The sequence below is a fragment of the Mastomys coucha genome, unplaced genomic scaffold (genome assembly GCF_008632895.1).
Source record: "Mastomys coucha isolate ucsf_1 unplaced genomic scaffold, UCSF_Mcou_1 pScaffold18, whole genome shotgun sequence".
NCBI lineage: Eukaryota > Metazoa > Chordata > Mammalia > Rodentia > Muridae > Mastomys > Mastomys coucha.
In genome coordinates, this window is record NW_022196900.1 from 55,714,235 (window position 1) to 55,733,165 (window position 18,931).

General features: G+C 37.8%; 1 protein-coding gene across 1 annotated transcript in view; it reads right to left on the bottom strand.

Annotated features, from left to right (window-relative positions):
- Window positions 1–18,931, bottom strand: part of LOC116095730 (cytochrome P450 2J2-like) — a 56,072-nt gene that overhangs the window by 12,175 nt on the left and 24,966 nt on the right. Inside the window, exons 3-6 of the mRNA XM_031377007.1 lie at window positions 13,877–14,039; window positions 9,604–9,753; window positions 8,870–9,030; window positions 1,644–1,820 (exon numbers count right to left, since the gene is read on the bottom strand). Of these exons, the coding sequence (XP_031232867.1) occupies window positions 1,644–1,820; window positions 8,870–9,030; window positions 9,604–9,753; window positions 13,877–14,039 (651 nt within the window). The remainder of the gene's footprint in view (window positions 1–1,643; window positions 1,821–8,869; window positions 9,031–9,603; window positions 9,754–13,876; window positions 14,040–18,931) is intronic.

Here is an 18,931-nt window from a genome sequence, read left to right on the forward strand (position 1 = left end):
GGGTTAGTTTCATCCTCCCTGATGGCAGACAAGGTATCCCAGTTGGAGAATGGTTTCCACAGACAGGCAACAGCTTTACTGATAGCCCCTGTTCCAGTTGCGGGAGGACCCACATAGTGACCATGCTTCATATCTGTTACATATGTGTTGGGGCTCAGAGTGCAGCCAGTATACAATTTTTGGTTAGCAATTCAGTCTCTGAGAGCTCCCATATGCCCAGTGTGGGTTATAAGATGGTTCTGAAAATTTATTTGATCTTGATTTGAGAGTGGTATCTGTCTAGAAAATCATTTCATTTAGATTTTCCAATTTGTGGAATGGAGGTGTTTGAAGTGAGACATGATTTTTTTTCTCAGTTTTTATTGTTATGTCTCCCTTTTCATTTCTGATTTTGTGTATTTGGTTACAGCCTCTTTGCCTTTCCAGTTAGTTTGCCTAACAGTATGTCTATTTTGCTGGTTTTCTCAAACAACCATCTTCTGTGTTTTTTGATACTTTGTATTTTTCTTTTTCTTTCTAAGTGATTGATTTTAGCCTGGAGTTTGACTATTTCCTGCCATCTAGTCCTCCATTACCAGATGAGGTCTCAACGTTGTAAAAGGTCCTGGGTTCTGCCTTCTGCTCCCAGGAACAAAATGATGTGCAGACTGCACAACAGCTCCTTAACATTGACATCACAAACTAAGATTATATGCCAATCCTTCTCTGTGCGAGCAGATTAAATGTACCCCAGAAGTTGTGAACCAAAACTTCAACCCCTCAAATTGTTTTTGCTGAATGATGTCACAATGATGCACAGATAACCCATATATGCAACTGACTGCTTTCCTGACTTGATGTGATTGGAGAGTGATGATATGTGGAAAGAGGAAGGCAGAGGCACCACTCAAACTTAGGATTGAATCTCTAGCATTCAGTCAAACTTAATGTTGACTGAGATGATGCTCATGACTACTCTTAGACAATCTCATTTAAAACTAGAGTTTTGAAGATTTATTGCTATTTTTACCTTTGTATAATTTTTTCACCTGAGGTCAAAGTCCAAGATGTGGTATAGGGATTCATTATCTGCCATTTTTACCAACTCATCCTAAAGTGCAGTAAACCATCACCTTCAAATGATATTCCTGACATACTGCTTTATTTATTTCTAAAATACACTTTCCAATTGATATTTTCATAGTGTATTAATTAGGAATCTTCAGGATTCACAGGTCTCTATTTTATAAACTTTGCATATTTCAGATACGGTTGACTTTGCAAGTATGATACTTTTGAGAAGAGAAGTATTAGTCTGGATTATCTTAATTAGTCGAGTACTTCAAGATAATAACCAGGGAGAAGAGATGTGAAGATGGAAGCAGATGTAGAGAGATAAAAGATGCTATATACTTGCTACTGAAGGCAAAGGAAGTAGATATACCAAAGAATATTAGTTCCCTATGAGAGCTTGGAGCATCTTTGTGATAGAGTCCCCATAATCCTCAGAAGAAGGTTGCATGGCCAACAGGCATAGGGATTTATCTAGTATTGAATCAGTGCAGTGTTATACCCTTAAATTCATGACAGCATGATGTAGGTCCAGTGGAATACTCTAAACCACCATATTTGTTCTAAGAACACCCAGGCAGCATTTTCCTTACCTTTGTCATTTCTGTAAGAAAAGCATCAATGAAGTCTCTCGGCTTATGAGGATTCCAATCTTTCTTGTGACTCTCTACCATATGGGAAACAATCAATTTCAGTTTTTCCCAGTTTCTGAAAACTGTTTGATGTGTTCCAGGAAGATATTTCAATATGGAGGGGAAGACATTGTAGAGCTTATAAGGAAAAATAAGAAAACATTGGAGATACCATGGAATAACTTTTTGAATCTAAAATAATCTCGTCCTCCCCTCCGTTTCCCTTGTGGTAGCATCTGTGCTATCTTTGTTTCAGGATTGCCTCTCATCACTTCATGTCATATGTTTCAAATGTGCCATGAAAATATGTAAATCAACAGGCTGTATTTAATGAGCACAGCTCCTTGTTTCCTGTTGTGCTCCAGCATCTCTCCCATGTGAGTGTTGGTATGCAATTAAATAATTTTTATTTCCACCACTAATGTTTTTTTTAAATCATTTTGCAAATAGTTTCTATAGAGACCATTTACCAGTGTAATCACATGGATTCACTCTTTGTCTAACAATCCTCAAAAGCAATCTACTATGTTCAATATGAAAAAGATATTTGTATATATAATCACTACAGAGATGGAACTTCTCTTAATATATATATATATATATATATAATATATATGTATATATATAATTATTATAATCCATGTTACTCTACACTGTCCAACCATCATGGCCCCTGAATCACACTGATGGCATTTCTCTCTCAGGTCATTGCAGTTGATATGCATTGGGAATCGATCATAACTCTGAAATTAGTAAGGACCTTGCCGTTTATATCATGAAAGAAATGCTCAAAAGTCAAGTACTTGGAGCTCTGCTACTTGATTATTTTCAAGAAAATTGTCATCTTTTCAACTCCATTATATTTTGAAGGGGGTCAGAATCTATTTCTCCCCAGGAAAATTACCACTAGTATATATTGTGCCGGTAGCTGCACATGGTATTGTCTCCAGCAAAATTGAATATATGTATGGTAAGATAGCAATCTTTACTTAAGTATAATAGATAGTGAATACAGTTTCAATAATACTATGTAGTATTCAAATAGTAAAGGACAACATAATATCAACAATACTTCAATGAGTTAGATGTGTGCTGTTTATTCTATGAACTTCAGATTTGATAACACAATATTAACATTTAATGTTATTAATAATGTTAAAGTAAGACAATATTTATCTTTAATATTATTAATAACATTAAAGTATGCTATCATTTACTATTATTACTTATTAACAACCTTAAATATATCAATGTTTAATATAATTAATATTAAGTAATATTGATATGAGAATCTTTATTAATAGAGTCTCACTCTCTTTGCCTACTGAATGTTATTAAAGATGCATAGCATTACACAGAGTTCTGGTGGGTTATGGTCTATTTTTCTTGCATAGTCTTTTTTGGGGGGGGGCGGTGGGTGAGACAGGGTTTCTCTGTGTAGCCCTGGCTGTCCTGGAACTCACTCTGTAGACCAGGCTGGCCTCAAACTCAGAAATCTGGCTGCCTCTGCCTTCCAAGTGCTGGTATTAAATGCATGTAGCACCACTGCCTGACCTTGCATAGTCTTATACAAATATATTTCTACTTTCACTTTGGTTTCTTCTAAACTTTAGTTTCTTCGCTGCAAATATCTTCCATTCTACTGACCATATAAAATATGCTATTGATTTTCTCACTGTTTTTTCTGACTTTTTACCTGTAAAAACTAAGTAATTATACCAGGATTAAGATATCATGTTGTATACTTTTATATGTAGAGGGTTACTGATACAATTCATGGACATATACTCCTGAAGTGTCAATCAAATTGTCTAATAAAATAACTTATGCCAAGAATGTTTGATATGACTCTGCCACAACAAATACAAAATATGGGATAAAATGAAAGCAATTCTAAGAATAAAGTTCATAACACTATATGCCTCTATGAAGAAATTATAAAGTTCTCACACTAACAATTTTAAACTGTACCTGAAAGGTTGAGGAAAAAAAGAAGCAAGCACAACAAAGAAGAGTAGAAGGCAGGAAATAATCAAAATAAGGGCTGAAGTCAATCAATTAGATAGACATACATACACACACACACACACACACACACACACACACACACACACACATACACAAACAATACAAAGAATCAAGGAAACCAAAAACTGGTTCTTTGAGAAAAATCAAGATAGGCAAACCATTAGCCAAACTTCCAAAACAACAGATAGACAGTATCCAAATAAATAAAACCAGAAATGAAAAGGAAGATATAACAGCAGATACTGAGGAATTCAAAGAATCATTGAGTCTTCTTCAAAGCACGTACTCCAAAAAATTGAAAAATTTTAAGATATCAACATCTCAGGTTGTCAGAGCATCAAATGATAAACGGGACTTCAGGAAACTGAAAACTTATATAAATGGCTACCTATAGGTTGGGAAAGGATCTTCACTAATACTGCATTTGACAGAGGACTAATATCCAAAATTTGTAAAGTTCTTAAGAAGGTAGATACCAACAACTCAAATAACCCAATTAAAACTGGGGAACAGGTCTAAACAGAGAATGCTCAACAGATGAATCTAAAATGGCCAAGAAGCATGTACAGAAATGTTAAAAGTCCCTAGTCATCAGTGAAATTCAAATCAAAACAACTATGATATTCTATCTTACATTGCTCAGTGTAGCTGAGATGAAAATGTCAAGTGATAGCACAAGCTTGCAAGGATGTGGAGCAAAGTGAACATTCCTCTGTGTCTGGTAGGAGTGTAAACTTGTACAATCAGCTTAGAAAATAAGCTGGTGGTTTCTCAGGAAATTGGAAGTAGCTAAAGACCCAGCTATACCACTCCTGGATATATAACCTAAACATGTTTTCCCATGCCATAGGACACATGTTCCACTATGATCATAGCAGTCTTATTCATAGTAGCCAGAGATCTAAAACAGTCTAGATGTTCCTCAACTGAAGAATGGATAAATAAAATGTGGTACATTTACATAATGAAATACTATTAGGCTATTAAAAATGCCAATATGAATTTTGTAGGTAAATGGATGGATCTTGGCAATATCATCCTGAGGGAAGTAACCCAGTCCCAGTAGTACATTCATGGTATGTTCTCACTGAAAAGTTGATATTAGCCATAAACTACAGAATATCCTTGATACATTTCCTGGACCCAAAGAAATGAAACAAAAAGGAAGGCCCAATTAAGGATGCTTGAATCTCTCTTAATTGGGGGAAATAAAACAGTCATATGAGACAGATGGAGGGAGGGTACATAGTGAGAAATAGGATTGGGAGGGGAATGGAGGGGTTCAGGATCAGGTATGGGGAGGGAAAGGAGAGATGGCCAGATGGCCATGATAATGAATGGAATTCTACAACTGACAGAGGTGAGAAAGTAGGTGGCATCTCCAGGATGAGATAGAGACCTGGAATAAGGGAGACACACAAGAATAAATGGGGGTGACCTTAGTTGTGACTTATAGCTTTTGGAATATTGAACCTGAAAGGGCCATCTCCTGTAGTCAGACAAGAACCCCAGTAGAGGTACAGGGACACCAACACACCCACAAAACTTTTGACCCAAAATTTATCCTGTCTACAAGAAGTGCAGGTACTGGGCATGGAGGGAATTTTCAACCAATAACCAGCCCAACTTGAGACCCATCCCATAGGCAAACACCAATTCTCGACACTATTTATTATACTTTGTTATGCTTGGAGATAGAAATCTTACACGGCTGTCTTCTTAGAAGACAGCAGTTCATTCAGACAATTGTAGACACCCACAGCCAAACTGTGGATGAAGCTTGGGGATTTTTATGGAAGAATATGGGAAAGTATTGTGGTCCCTGAAGGGAATCGGAACTGTACAGGAAGACCAAGAAATTCAACTACCTTGGAATCTTGGGGCTCTCAGATACTGAACCACCAATCAAATTGTATACAATAGCTGGACCTAGGGCTTCCTGCAAGTGTGTAGCAGATGTGCTGCTAGTCTTCATGTAGATCCCAAACTACTGGAGTGGGAAGTATCCAAAAAGCTGCTGCTTGTCCATGGGATATGTTCTTTACCTAGGCTGCTTTGTCTGCCATCAGTGAGAGAAGATGGGCTTAGCACCACAGAGAATTCATGTGTCAGAGTATGGGAATATTCATGAGAGGCCCCACCTGCTCAGAGGTGAAGGGACGTATAGATGGGGAGAAGGAACATGGGATAGGTTGAATGGGAGTAGGGAAGTGAGCAGGTTGTAAAGTGAATAAAAAAAAAATAGTCTTTGTTATCATTACCTGCTACCCCTTTGTTCTGCTGATACATACAGCTAAAAATTGGTTGGGCAGGAAATGAATTCCCCTGATTTCTTAGGCTCTGCTTACTAGAAGGAAAGAAAAGGAACTTCTAGACTTGGAGTTACCATGATTAAGGGTTATACTTAGGAACAAATATAATATAAACAATAGATAGAATCAACCTAATTCTTTATGCTTCTTTTCATACTTATATGTCATGCTAACTAGTTCTGTAGTATTTAGGGAGAGCATCCCTGAATTTAAAGACAAAATGTTTATGGGAACAGGATGAGTTAGAATAAATATACTCTTAGGTGCATCATACATAAATCGATGCCTAGAAACAGAAGGTCTTAAAAGAAAAAAAAATCACCCTCTGTAACTATTTTGTACCTAGTGTAAGGTAAAGTCCAAACAACTAAACTATTACCAGTACACACTCCAGAAGAGATGTCTGAATGGACATAAAGTGTAGCAGAGATACACAATAAATATGAAAATACAAGCTGGGAGATGTCAATATATATTATTAGTTCCTAAGCAAATGAACCAAAACATACTAAAAACAAGTTAAGGGATACACAAGGAGTTCAAATGTTTGCTTATAGAAATACTCATTTGACTGGAAGTGTATTCAATGGGCAAATGAACTAAACACAAGACCTTGACAGGAACGCAATTAAGGTAAAAGGGAAAGGCAGCAACATCAAAGAGAAAATCAGTAACATGGTTGAAATAGTCAGTAATATGGAAGGCACATGCAGCAAAGAAACAGAGATTTAGAACAGAACAAAAACAACAAAAAAGAAACCAAAATGAAATGTTCAGATATGCACAGGTTGAAAATAGATTAAACAGTAGCCTATATGGAATAGAAGATGCTGTTGCACAAACTTTGTATTCAAATACTAAAAATAAAAAATAATGAGCATAATCACAATGCCTAAGAGCTCTAAGTTATACTCTGGAAACTATTTCTATGTATTTAGAATGATATAACCGAATAACTGTTATTTAACATTGATTACTAAGGAACCAAGGAGATAACTCAGCAGTTAAGAGCATTGCCTGCTCTTTCAAAGGACCTTGTTTTAATACCCAGCTCCAAAATTGTGACTGCCCACCAAGTGGTCAGAAGTGGTTAACCCAAGGCCCTGAATCTGGGACAGGAATGTAGGTGATGTAGTCAGTCCACCAGCTTTCCTGTACCCATACCCCCAGGGTGAGCTCTCCAGTACTGCTCCAGGTAGGTCACCCAGTGCTTCAGGCAACAACAGGGAGAACCAGTTCTTCTGCTCTTCTATCATGAAGCCTGATCACCCACACATCCTCTACTAGTGCCAGGTCTACTGTGGTCCCCAAGCAAGTTACAGGGCCCACTCTACCATTTGTGGTTGTTTGTTTAAGAAGGAAAGGAAACAGAAAAAGAAAAAGAAGAACGGATATATCATCCTGAGTGTGGTAACCAAGATTCACAAAGACACACATGAAACGTACTCACTTATAAGTAGATATTAGCCATAAAATATAGGATAACCATGTATAACCCACAGACCCAAAGAAGCATAATAATCAGTATCACACAAGGGAGAATGCTTGAATCTCATTCATAAGGGGAAATAAAATAGACATCAGAAATGGATCAAGGGAGGAAACTGGTTGGGAGAGATGAAGAGGGGAAAAGGAATGGGAATCAGGTCTGGGAAGGGGTAGTAGACGGCTGAGGGAAAGAACAGAAATCAGTGAGAGGATACCTCTGGGACTAGCTGAAGATCTAGGACAGCAGAGGCTCCCTGAAGTCTATGGGGGTGGTCCTAGCTGAGACTCCTAGCGGCAGGGCATAGAAAAACTTTATGGCCACCATCTGTAGAAAGGCAATCAGGCAGTACTTCCAGTTGGAGGAAGAGTATACCAATCCATGCACAAAAACTTTGACTCAAAATTTGTCCTGCTTATAAGATGTTCAGTGGTGATGATGGAGCAGAGATTGAGGGAATGCCAACCAGTTACTGGCCTAACTATAGCCCTACACAATGGTAGAAAGCCAACCAACGATACTAGTAATGATACACTGATATGCTTGCAGAAAAGAACTTAACATAACTGTCCTCTGAGAGTCATCATCCAGCAGCTGATAAGAACAGATTGAGTGACCTACAACCAAACATTAAGCAGAGTCATTGGAGTCTCCTGAAAGAGTCGGGTGTAGGATTGAGGGAACAGAACAGGTCAATGACATGACAAAAAGACTTATAGAGCCAAATAGCTTGGGTTCATGGGCTCATAGAGACTGAAGCACTAATCAGAGCATTTAGGTTTGTACCTAGGACCCCTACATATTTGTTGTAGATTTGCAGCTTTGCCTTCTTGTAAGTAGCCTAACAATAGGAACATAGGCTATCTCTGATTATGTTGCCTGCTTTTGGATTGTCTTCCCTTGACTGGACTGCCTTGTTGGGACTCAATGAGAGATAATGTACTTAGTCTTAGTACAATTTGATATGCTAGCAAGAGTTGGTACACATAAGGGTTTTTCCCTTATCCTCTGAGAAGGGGAGAGTGTTATGGGAGGATTGACATGTGAAGGTGGAACTGTGAGGATAGAGGTGCCTGTAATGTGGATATAAAATTAATTAATGTTAAAATTAATTAAAATAGAAAGTAATACTTCCACCTCTATGTATATATCATTATGAATGATAAAACATTTTGTATAAATTCTAGAAATGTTTTGTATATGCTAAATTCATGTTATAAATAGGTTTAGTATCATATAAACATTTAAGATATAATATTAACTTCAAAAATTCCCCCAAAGAAACAAGGAAAGCCTAACTGTTTTTGAATCAGTCTCAGTGCAATATTCTTTTGAAAAATATGTAAAGGCAGGCAACTTACCAGTGACATTATTGATGCCTCATAGCATATGGTCTCATCTATTAACTTTATTAGATCCTGAAATTGACTGTCATCATACTCAAAGCGCTTCCCAAAGGTGATGGAGCAAATAATATTGGAAACTGCATTGGTGATGCTGAAGTGAGGGTCAAAAGGCTGTGCTGGAGATGGAGAGAGGGGAAACATTCAGTCTTTGAAAGATATTGATTTGTTTCTCTCTACCTCTCTTTTTCTCTCTCCTTTTACTTTCTCTTTCTTTTTTCTCTTCTCTTTACTTTCTTTCTTCCTTTCTTTCTTTCTTTTTCTTTCTTTCTTTCACTCTTCCCTCTTTCCTTTCTTGCTTTCTTTCTTTATTGTGTTCATTATTTCTTTCATTCTTTCTTATTGTCTTTTAATTTTATGAAATTTCTACTCTTTGTGTTATAAACTGTACAAATTAGAGCACAATGTCTGTATCTCTGGGCACAGCCTCCTGCATGGAACGTAGCCTGATTAAAAGACATTGGGAAGACGTAGGAAGTCACATAGACAATCAGGTTTTAAGTTAGCAATTTGTTTAATGGCCCATTTGTGTGCTTAGCTACAGTGCAATGGGGCAGGTGCATGGATGCATGGTCACTGCTCCATCCTCAGTGCCTATCACCCTGTAGGCCAAGGATAACATTCACACAATAATTAGGTGCTCAATTAATGAAATAGCTGTAACCCCTGGCACCACCCTGTGAAATGCTTACCTTTCTCCTCTCCTATGGCTTCCGCTAGATGGTGGGCCTCTTCCTGTATGCGCTGCTCTAAGCTCTTCTTCCCTAATCCAAAATTCTTGAGTATTGTCAGTGCAAACCTTCTTTGCTCCTTCCATAACTGGCCACTAGAAAAAAGAATCCCTGGAAAAAAAGAGAGACTCAGCATCATGATATTTTGAATACAGCTTTAAAAATACCTTATAATAACTATTAGACACATGTATAGATAAAATGAAGGGCAAATACGGAAATGCATAGCTGATAAAGAGAATCTTAATGCAAATGGCTAACATATCCTGGTGATTTGAACAGAACAAAACATAGTAAGTATTTCTTATATATTATATACTTTTGTGCTGACAGGAACTCTATAGGTTTATTACCAACCAAGAAAATGTCCATTTCTCTTGGTAAAACACCAAGGCATCATAATAAATTGTAAAGTAAACTTAGAAAGACAGTTAGTCGATGGGCATCCAGGTGTTCAAATTCAGGTTTCACTAGTTCTAAAGCCCACTATGATTAATAGACTTAAATCTGTTTATGACGATAAGTATCAGTAATACACTATTAAAAATACATGGTATATCTTTGTGAAGCAGTAAGAAAGGCAGTAGAGGAGAGGATCTATAAAATATAGACTTTAAAGAAAATGACAAAATATTTCATGAAGTTAAGAAAGATGAGAATATTCAATCTTTCTCTCTTTCACACACACACTCACAAACATGCACATGCACACTCACATGCATGCACACACACACTCACACAGAGAAAGAGAGAGAGAGAGACAGACAGACACAGACACAGACAAAACACAGATACACACATGGAGGTACAGAGAAGAAGCATACTGGTGTGCTCAACATTCATCATATCTCAGGGCACACACAATGCTGTGCTCATGACCATTTCTTTCCTTTTAGAAGACTGTTCAACTACTTAAATATAGATTCTGGCTTTCATCTTATGTTTTCTTCACCAACTCTCATTTATTTCCTGAAATACTCCTTTTGATTTTTGATCCTTCAGTTATAGACTTTCTTCCTAGTACTTTGGCAGATATTTCCCATAATTCCATTGTTTAATTTTTTTCTATCAAATCCTGGTATGTAGGAGTTCTATAGGAAAAAGCCTAAAGCTTTAATTCTATGCTAACGAAGTGAAGGAAATCTAATGAATGCCTATAATTTAAATATCCTCTTCTGATAGTGTGTTTTTGTCCCAGAAGGTACACACTATTGAGTCAGGCATGTTACTATAAACTTAGTAGTTACAGGAATGTAGACTTATCACATGTAGGACAGAAGTCAATATTATATTCTTGACAACCCCAAATAGAAGGCAATAGCACCAATCATGGTGTCTACTATCATTGTTCACCCATACCTCTGACAGTCTCCAAGCCCATTGTTCTCTTAGTATCTGAGCTATATGTCAGGATAATTTCAGTCCATGTGGTTTTAATGTCACTACTTCAGTCTAGCCTGTTGTCATTTTTTTGTCAACTTGAGTGTTCAAATGCCTTTTTTTATACTTACAATGATAGTATCTTTGTTTCTTGCCTGTGTTCTCTACATAGGATCCTGAATGAGCCTTAAAATGTGGTGTCCAATATTCTCCTCTTTCCAACTCAAAAACTTCTCTTACTGTTATGTTACCTTCCCCCTTCACTTCAGTGATCAGACTTCTGGTAGTCTGTGCTTGGGGGCTAACACCTGGGAGCTAAGACAGATGCTCTCTGTTGACTGTTTGTCTTTGAAGAAGCCGCCTGACCACGCCCACCGCCTGAGTACACCAGCCAGCCGCCTGCCTGGAGATCTTCTGAACCTGGGGATTTTGGCACCTGAACTTTCTTTGTAGTATAATCTAGAGACTTGTTTTCAGTTTCTCCTGTGACTATAAAATCCCTGGTTTATTCTCAGTAAAGTGGAGCCTTGATTGGGACACAACTTGGCTTGGTGTTTTCTCTTTGCATTTCAAACTCTTTATTTCAGGTCCTTTATTTCCTCCTGGCTGAGTAGAATCCTGTTCTTGAAACTGTGGGTAGTTTCACTGTTATGATGAAAATGAAGAGCATGGCTCTATCCTTCCAATCTCAACAGTTTGATATCTGCTTAAATATGGCCTTCAGATACTACATGTCACAGAATGTGAATGATTTTTACCTATCCTGCTCACTATCTATCACTTATGACCATAACTGTGCTTATCATAGCACAGTTATGAAAGCGTATACAGTGGTATACAATTTATGGTTGATTATTTCATAAAGATATTAGGAAATTGCTAAAGTGAAGTCTTTGTAGGTTAATAGATTTGAAGTCTGTTTTATCTATCAAATACATAATTTTTCAGCTACTGCTTATTATAAATAAAGCTGCTATGAACATATTGGGGCATTTGTCTTTATTACATGTTGGAGTATCGTCAGGGTATATGCCAAGAACTCTTATTTATAATAGCCAGGAGCTGGAAAGAACTCAGATGTTCTTCAACAGAGGAATGGATACAGAAAATGTGGGACATTTACACAATAGAGTAAAACTCAGCTATTAGAAATGATGAATTCATGAAGTTCTTAGGCAAATGGATAGAACTAGAAAAAATTCTGAGTGAGGTAACCCAATTGCCAAAGAAAATACATGGTATGCAATCTGTGATAAGTGGATACTAGCCCAAAAGCACCAAATAACCAGGATACAATTCACAGACCACATGAAACTCAATGGAAGCACATGGAAGATCAAAGTGGGGGTATTTCGGTCCTTCTTAGAAGGAGAACAAAATGCTCACAGGAACAAATATGGAGATAAAGTGTTGAGCAAAGACTGAAAGAAAAGCTAGCCAGAGACTGTCCCACTTGGGGATTCATCCCATATATAGTTACCAAACCCAGACATTATTGTGGATGCCAAGAAGTACCTGCTGAAAGGAGCCTGATATGGTTGTCTCCTGAGAGGCCCTGCCAGAGCTTTATAAATACAGAGGCAGATGCTAGCAGTCAACCATTGGACAGAGCACAGGGTCCATAATAGAGGAGTTAGAGAAGGGACTGAAGGATTTGAAGGGGTTTGCAACCCTATGGGAAGAACAATATCAACCAACCAGACTTCTCAGAACTACCAGGGAGTACAAAGGAGTACACACGGCTTTAGCTACATATATAGCAGAGGATGGCCTTGTCATGTACCAATGGAAGGAGAGGACCTTGGTCCTATGAAGGCTTGATAGATGCCCCAGTGTAAGTGAATCGAGGGCTGGGAGGTCAGATGGGTGGGTGGGTGGAGGAACACCCTCATAGAATCAAAGGTAGGGAGGATGTGGATAGGGTGTTTCTGGAAGGGAGGGAAACTGGGACAGGGGATAACAATTGAAATGTAAATAAAGTATATATCCATTAAAAATAAAAAATACATAAATTGATTTACTGATTTTTTTTTTTTTAGGCACTCATTCCAGTCTACTTTAACACTATTTTGAAGGATAGAGATCTCTGTGTGGCATGGCCTGAATGATGCAGTTTAAGGAACTATAAGGAAGAAGAGCAACAACACGGAAAAGAAACCTATCATCTATATGCCTATGGCAGAGGATTGGAGTGGGAAAAGAGAAGTCAGAGCACATGTGTCTGACTGTGGAAGGTGCTGCTGTTGCTTCCTCTGCATGTCTCTAGAGTTAGTCTTCAGGACACATGGTTTCTCTAAGACTCTGTCAGAGGGAGAGGCTCTCAGTCCTCTGATGGTGGCTTTCCTCTAGGAAATGTGGTAAACAGGTGATTTTTAAGTTAATATTTCCTATCTTTGGATCTCTTTCCCCTAACTGGGCTGCTTTGTCTAGCTTCAATAAATGAAGTTGTGTCCAGTCTTACTACAACTTGATATGACAAGGCTGGTTGATATCCATGGGAGGACTACCCTTTTCTGAGGAGAAGGGGAGGAGGGTTGAATTGGAGTATGAGAAAACCAGAAAATATATTTCATGAAGGATTTGATTCATAGGAACATTGTAAAATTAAAGACATAGAGGTATCTTTAACATATGAAAAACACACTTTATATTGTATGAGAAATCTAGTTCTATCTGAACTTTTTTCTCTTTTGAAAATTTTATTAGTGTGATATGCAACTTGATCATACTCCTTTCCCAACTCCTCCTTCCTGCTCTCCATGGTTCCTTCCCACACAAGTCCCACTTTCCACCCAAGTTCATGTCTTATTTTTAATAACACACTGAATTCAATACTGCTCCCAATTAAACTTACCATTGTCTTTAAACACACGTTTCCTGCTAGGTAAGCTGGGGCGTTTCAAAGTGTTTTGTTCCATGTCAATGAAAGCTTCTTTGATTAAGGGCAGTCCAGTTATGATCACTGTAGAGATGCTACCAAAATCAAGGCTAATTAGGTTTCCATATTTCTTCACAAACTGGAAAACATTTCAATAGTCACAATTGAGTAGTGTTATACCATGGTATCAAGGGGAGGCAGACATGTGTGTTCAGTGGGATTTGTGTTTAGTGGTCTGTATGTTCATGTCAATAGAGCAATGCTCCTTGGTTCATGGTTGTATTTCCAAAAATGATTTTGCCTTCTCCTTACTTAATAATTTTTTTAAAAAAATAGAATGTACTCTATAGAAAATGTCAATAATATAGTCTTTACTTGAGTGGTATTCTATTTTGTCCTTCTAAAACAAGGAATAAGGATATTAAGTGTCAACAAATTATTCAGGTTTCTCTTTGAAGCATTCTGAAGTCTAGCAAAGGCAGAGACATGTGACATGACAAGGGCTGAGGATGGCCTGTGCATATTTTGTACAGCTTTCATGGACTACTTACAAAATCAAATGCCTTTTTATCTAAAGAATAATGCTGTCTTTTCAGTATCTTCCACCCATGAGATATACATATGTAAATAATGAGACTAACTTGAGAAGATTATGCACACCTTGGTGAGAAAAAATTACATTTTTGTAATAAGAATATTCTAGTAATTTCAGCCCTCATTTCCACACTGTCAAATTTCTAATCAGTTTAAAATTTGAAATTTCTTCTTAAACCTTTATTCATGCATTCACAATAAAGAACTGAATGACCACCATTGTTTCCCTAAACTAAGTCATGAGGACATAAACATTTTAAAGAAAGTAAGCTCAGAGACTGCCCTACGTGGGGATCCATCCTATATACACTCACCAAACCCAGACACTATTGTGGTTGCCAAGAAGTGCTTGCTGACAGTAGCCTGAGGTAGCTGTCTTCTGAGAGGCTCTGCCAATGTCTGACAAATACAGAGGTGGATGCTCACAGTCAACCTTTGGACTGAACAGGGGTCCCCAGTATGGTTCCCAATGGAGGAATTAGAGAAAGGTCTGAAGGAGCTGAAGGGGGTTTCAACCCCATAAGAAGAACAATAATATCAACCAACCAGATACCCCAGAACTCCCAGGGATTAAAGCACCAATCAAGGAGTACACATGGAGGCACTCATGACTCCAGCCAGCTGCATATGTTGCAGAGGAAGGCCTTGTCAGGCATCGATAGGAAGAGAGGCCCTTGGTCTTGTGAAGGCTGAATGATCCAGGATAGGTGAATGCCAGTGCAGGGAGGTGGGAATGGGTATGAGGTTGGGGGAAGCAACCTTATAGAAGCAGGGGTAGGGAGGATGGGATAGGGAATTTCTGGGGGTGCGGGGCCAACTGGTAAAGGGGATAACATTTGAAATGTAAATTAAGAAAATATCCAATAAAAAAAAGAAAGAAAGCAAGTTCTCTAACCTGGTGTATAGTGTAAGCAGAAAAATAGGGAAATCAGTTCTTAGAGAGTTCAAACTGTCTCTGTTTAAGGCTGATGTAGCAAGAATGGAAAGTTTTAGTAAAATATATCATTATCAGCATAGCAATGGGAATATTCTTTGTTTAACCAATAGTTCAATGGTTCTCTACCTTCCTAATGTAGTGCATTTTGATGCACTCAGTCATATTGTGGGGACCCTTAGCTGCAAAGTTGTTTTGTTCTTACATTATCACTATAATTTTGCTACTGCTATAAAGTGCAATATAGATATCTGGTATGAAAGCTATTTGATATGTGACACCAAAGAGGTCATGACTTACAGGTTGAGGATAATTATATTAGTAGATATGAAAAATGCAATAAAGTGTGCAGGCTGGGAGTGGAGACATCTCTGGAATGATGCAAGTGCATAGGCTGTAATGTTCTATAACTGGGGCCACTTGATAAAGTTGCTATCTTTCAAATCTCAGGCCCCAAAATATGAGAGTATTAAAAATCACACCCTACAAGATCCTGTGTGGAAGAATCAGAGCAGCAGTAGGTGAAGCACTTTGTTTGGTTCCAGCTACCCACTGCATATCTCAAAAATTAATTAGATTTATGTTCAAAGGCGCAGGTTTACAAGTACATGGTGAGTCAGGACAAAAACCTGCTGATCTAGCAAGAGAGCCACATTTCCAGAGTAGATGCTAAGTATGCTCTGTAATTTGCTTCTGTTTTTATACTCATTCTACTGTAGTTAAGATAATCTTCATCCTTATCTTAACTACATAAGAAGACATGTAAGTTGTAGATAAAGTAATTTAGCCAATCTCAGCTTTTTTTCCTGCAGGAGAGAAGTTTCCAGGCATTATGTTAGATTTGAAGACAAATGCATGAATGTTGAATTGTCCATAGGACCTTGTAGTTTAGTGAAAGACAGTGTGAGGAGCAGTTATGAAGATGAGGAAGCATTTGAGAGAGAATAATTAGAGTGTTTGTGAAAATTACAATGTATACAATATGGTTTTGTTTGCATATAGCAAAGGTTGTTTATCTGTGCACTAAGGAATCAGAACTATTTAGACCTACCTCTGCCTTTTGTCTACCTGCAACAGTGGTGTCTTATTTTACTGCAATAGTGGTATCAAACAGAAGAGTTCAATTCCTTTAGGTACCTTTGTGTTTCTTTTCCATGGCCATCTTCACAAATTGATACTTTAACACTGTGAGACATGAACTCATGTGCACAGTTTCTAAACATAGATAATGATGTTGTATCATCTTAGAATCTTGCAGGCACATTAAAGACAGAGCAAAGACTAGGTCTTCCTTTTGTTCTTTATCCATAACCCTTAGTAACTTCAGCCAGTATGCCCTGTCTTAGTCACAATGGCATAGGTCAAATGTAGATAACTTTTATTTTAAGAGATATCAATAGTGTGTACATAAAAACCTAGTAATGTTGTAATATTATTTTGTAAATGCCAAATGGAGAAGTTCAGAAAACAGTCGAAATTTGGCTTGAGCTAACTGACCCACACTGGCAATTTGTAGTATCCAAATTTTTGCATGAACTTGAGAAGGTTCCAGAAGCCAAGTACTCTGGAATGAATTTTTTTCTGATGAATGAGTTTATAAGCTCTTGACTGTATATATTTTTAATTCTGCAGAATTATTCCAGTAAGATTTATATTGTTATCAACCAAGAGATGATTCTCAAATGTGTCAGTTCTGTTTACAATAGTTTCTTGTAGAACAAATCCTCAAAATATGCCATAAGACAGGGCCTGTTTTTCACTATGCATCATTAAATCAAATAATTTCAAAAGAGGATACAAAGAACATAGGCCAGGTTAGCAGAGATTGCTGAAGGGTAAGATAGCTGAAGTTTCTATTTCCAGCACTCACATGGCTGCTCAAACTGTCTGTAACTCCTATTCCAGAAGTTCCAACGTCTTTTTCCAGAGTATGCACCAGGCAAGCATATACTAAATACTCAGATAGGCATTAAGGCAAAATATTCACATCCATACTGTTATTTTTTTTTAAAAAAGGTAAGTACAGTTGTTTAAAACAGGCTTAAAGTGTAACTAGTCATAAAAATTAAGAATAATGAATTAAAATAAGAGATAGAATGTTTATCAAAAGAAATACAGACAGGAAACTAATAATAGAAATGAAATCTCTACATGTACTCTAAAGAAGTGATGTCCAGTAGAAGGATTGTTTAGAAGAAAAATAATTATATTCCAAGAAATAATTAGATATGACACTGAGCAATGATGACTAACAATGCAATACCCAAGATTCACCCCTACAGATATTATGAAGTCAAATAAGTGGGAAGGCCCTAGTGAGGATGCTTAAACACACTGGAAAGGGGAAGAAAATATTCATGGAAGGCAGAAATAGGGAAGGAGCAGGGTGGGATAAAAGAGAAGGGGAAAAGGGATGCAAGATTGGTTGTGTGATAGAGGAAACAAGAGAGAGGCCCAGATGGCCAGAAGAATGAATGGATATATGCATCATCTGGGGGAGGCTGTAGGGAGAACCTGTAAAATGTCCAAGAGGCCTGGGATGGGAGAGGATCCAAGAACTTAATGTGGGTGACATTAGCAGAAATATCCAACACTGGGGACATGGAACCTGAAGAAACCACTTCCAATAGTCAGAAAGTATTCCTAGTGGAGGGATGGGAATACCAACACACCTATAAAACTTTTGACCCAAAATTACTCCTGTAAATGCAGAGACAATATTGGAGCAGTGACTGAAGAAATGGCTGAACAGTGACTGGCACAAATTGAGATCCATCATATGGCAGGCACCACTCCCTGAAACTATTGCTGATGCTATGTTGTGCTTGCAGTTTGGAACCTAGCATGGGTGTCCTCTGAGTTTTTTTCCCAGTAGCTGACTAAAACCAAATATTCAGAGACAAGCATTGGATGGTAGTTATAGAACCCCTATGGAAGATTTAGGAGAAGGATGGCAGGAAGTGAAAAGGATGGCAACCCCATGGAAAGAACAATACTATCAAGTAACCTGGACCTCTAGAAGCTCAGAGAGTGAGCTACCAACCAAAGAGCACACGATGGCTCATCCAAGACCCTGGTATATATAAAGCAGAGGGCTGCTTATATGGTCTCAGTCTTAGAGGCTGGGACTTATCCTATAGTGACTTGCTATCCCAGGGTAGGGAATACCAGAGTTGGTGCCACACTCTCAGAGGTGAAGGGGAGGGAAGAACACTGAAAGGGGGCACTGAAAAGGGGGCAACATTTAAGGTATAAATTTAGGAAATAACTCATTAATAAAACATTAATAAATAAAATAAAAAATCAAATTTGGTTCTGGAAACTGGATTCAGATCTTCCTGACTATATGGTAAGGATCACCCAGTCAAAGTCAGTGCCACATTCTAGGAAGTTTGGTAAGATTAACTTCAAGAACTTCACAATCCAATGCACATCAAAATCCAGACCTTCTCATCACAACATCTATCAGTTTTTGAAGAAGGAAAGTCAGTAATTTCATGAGA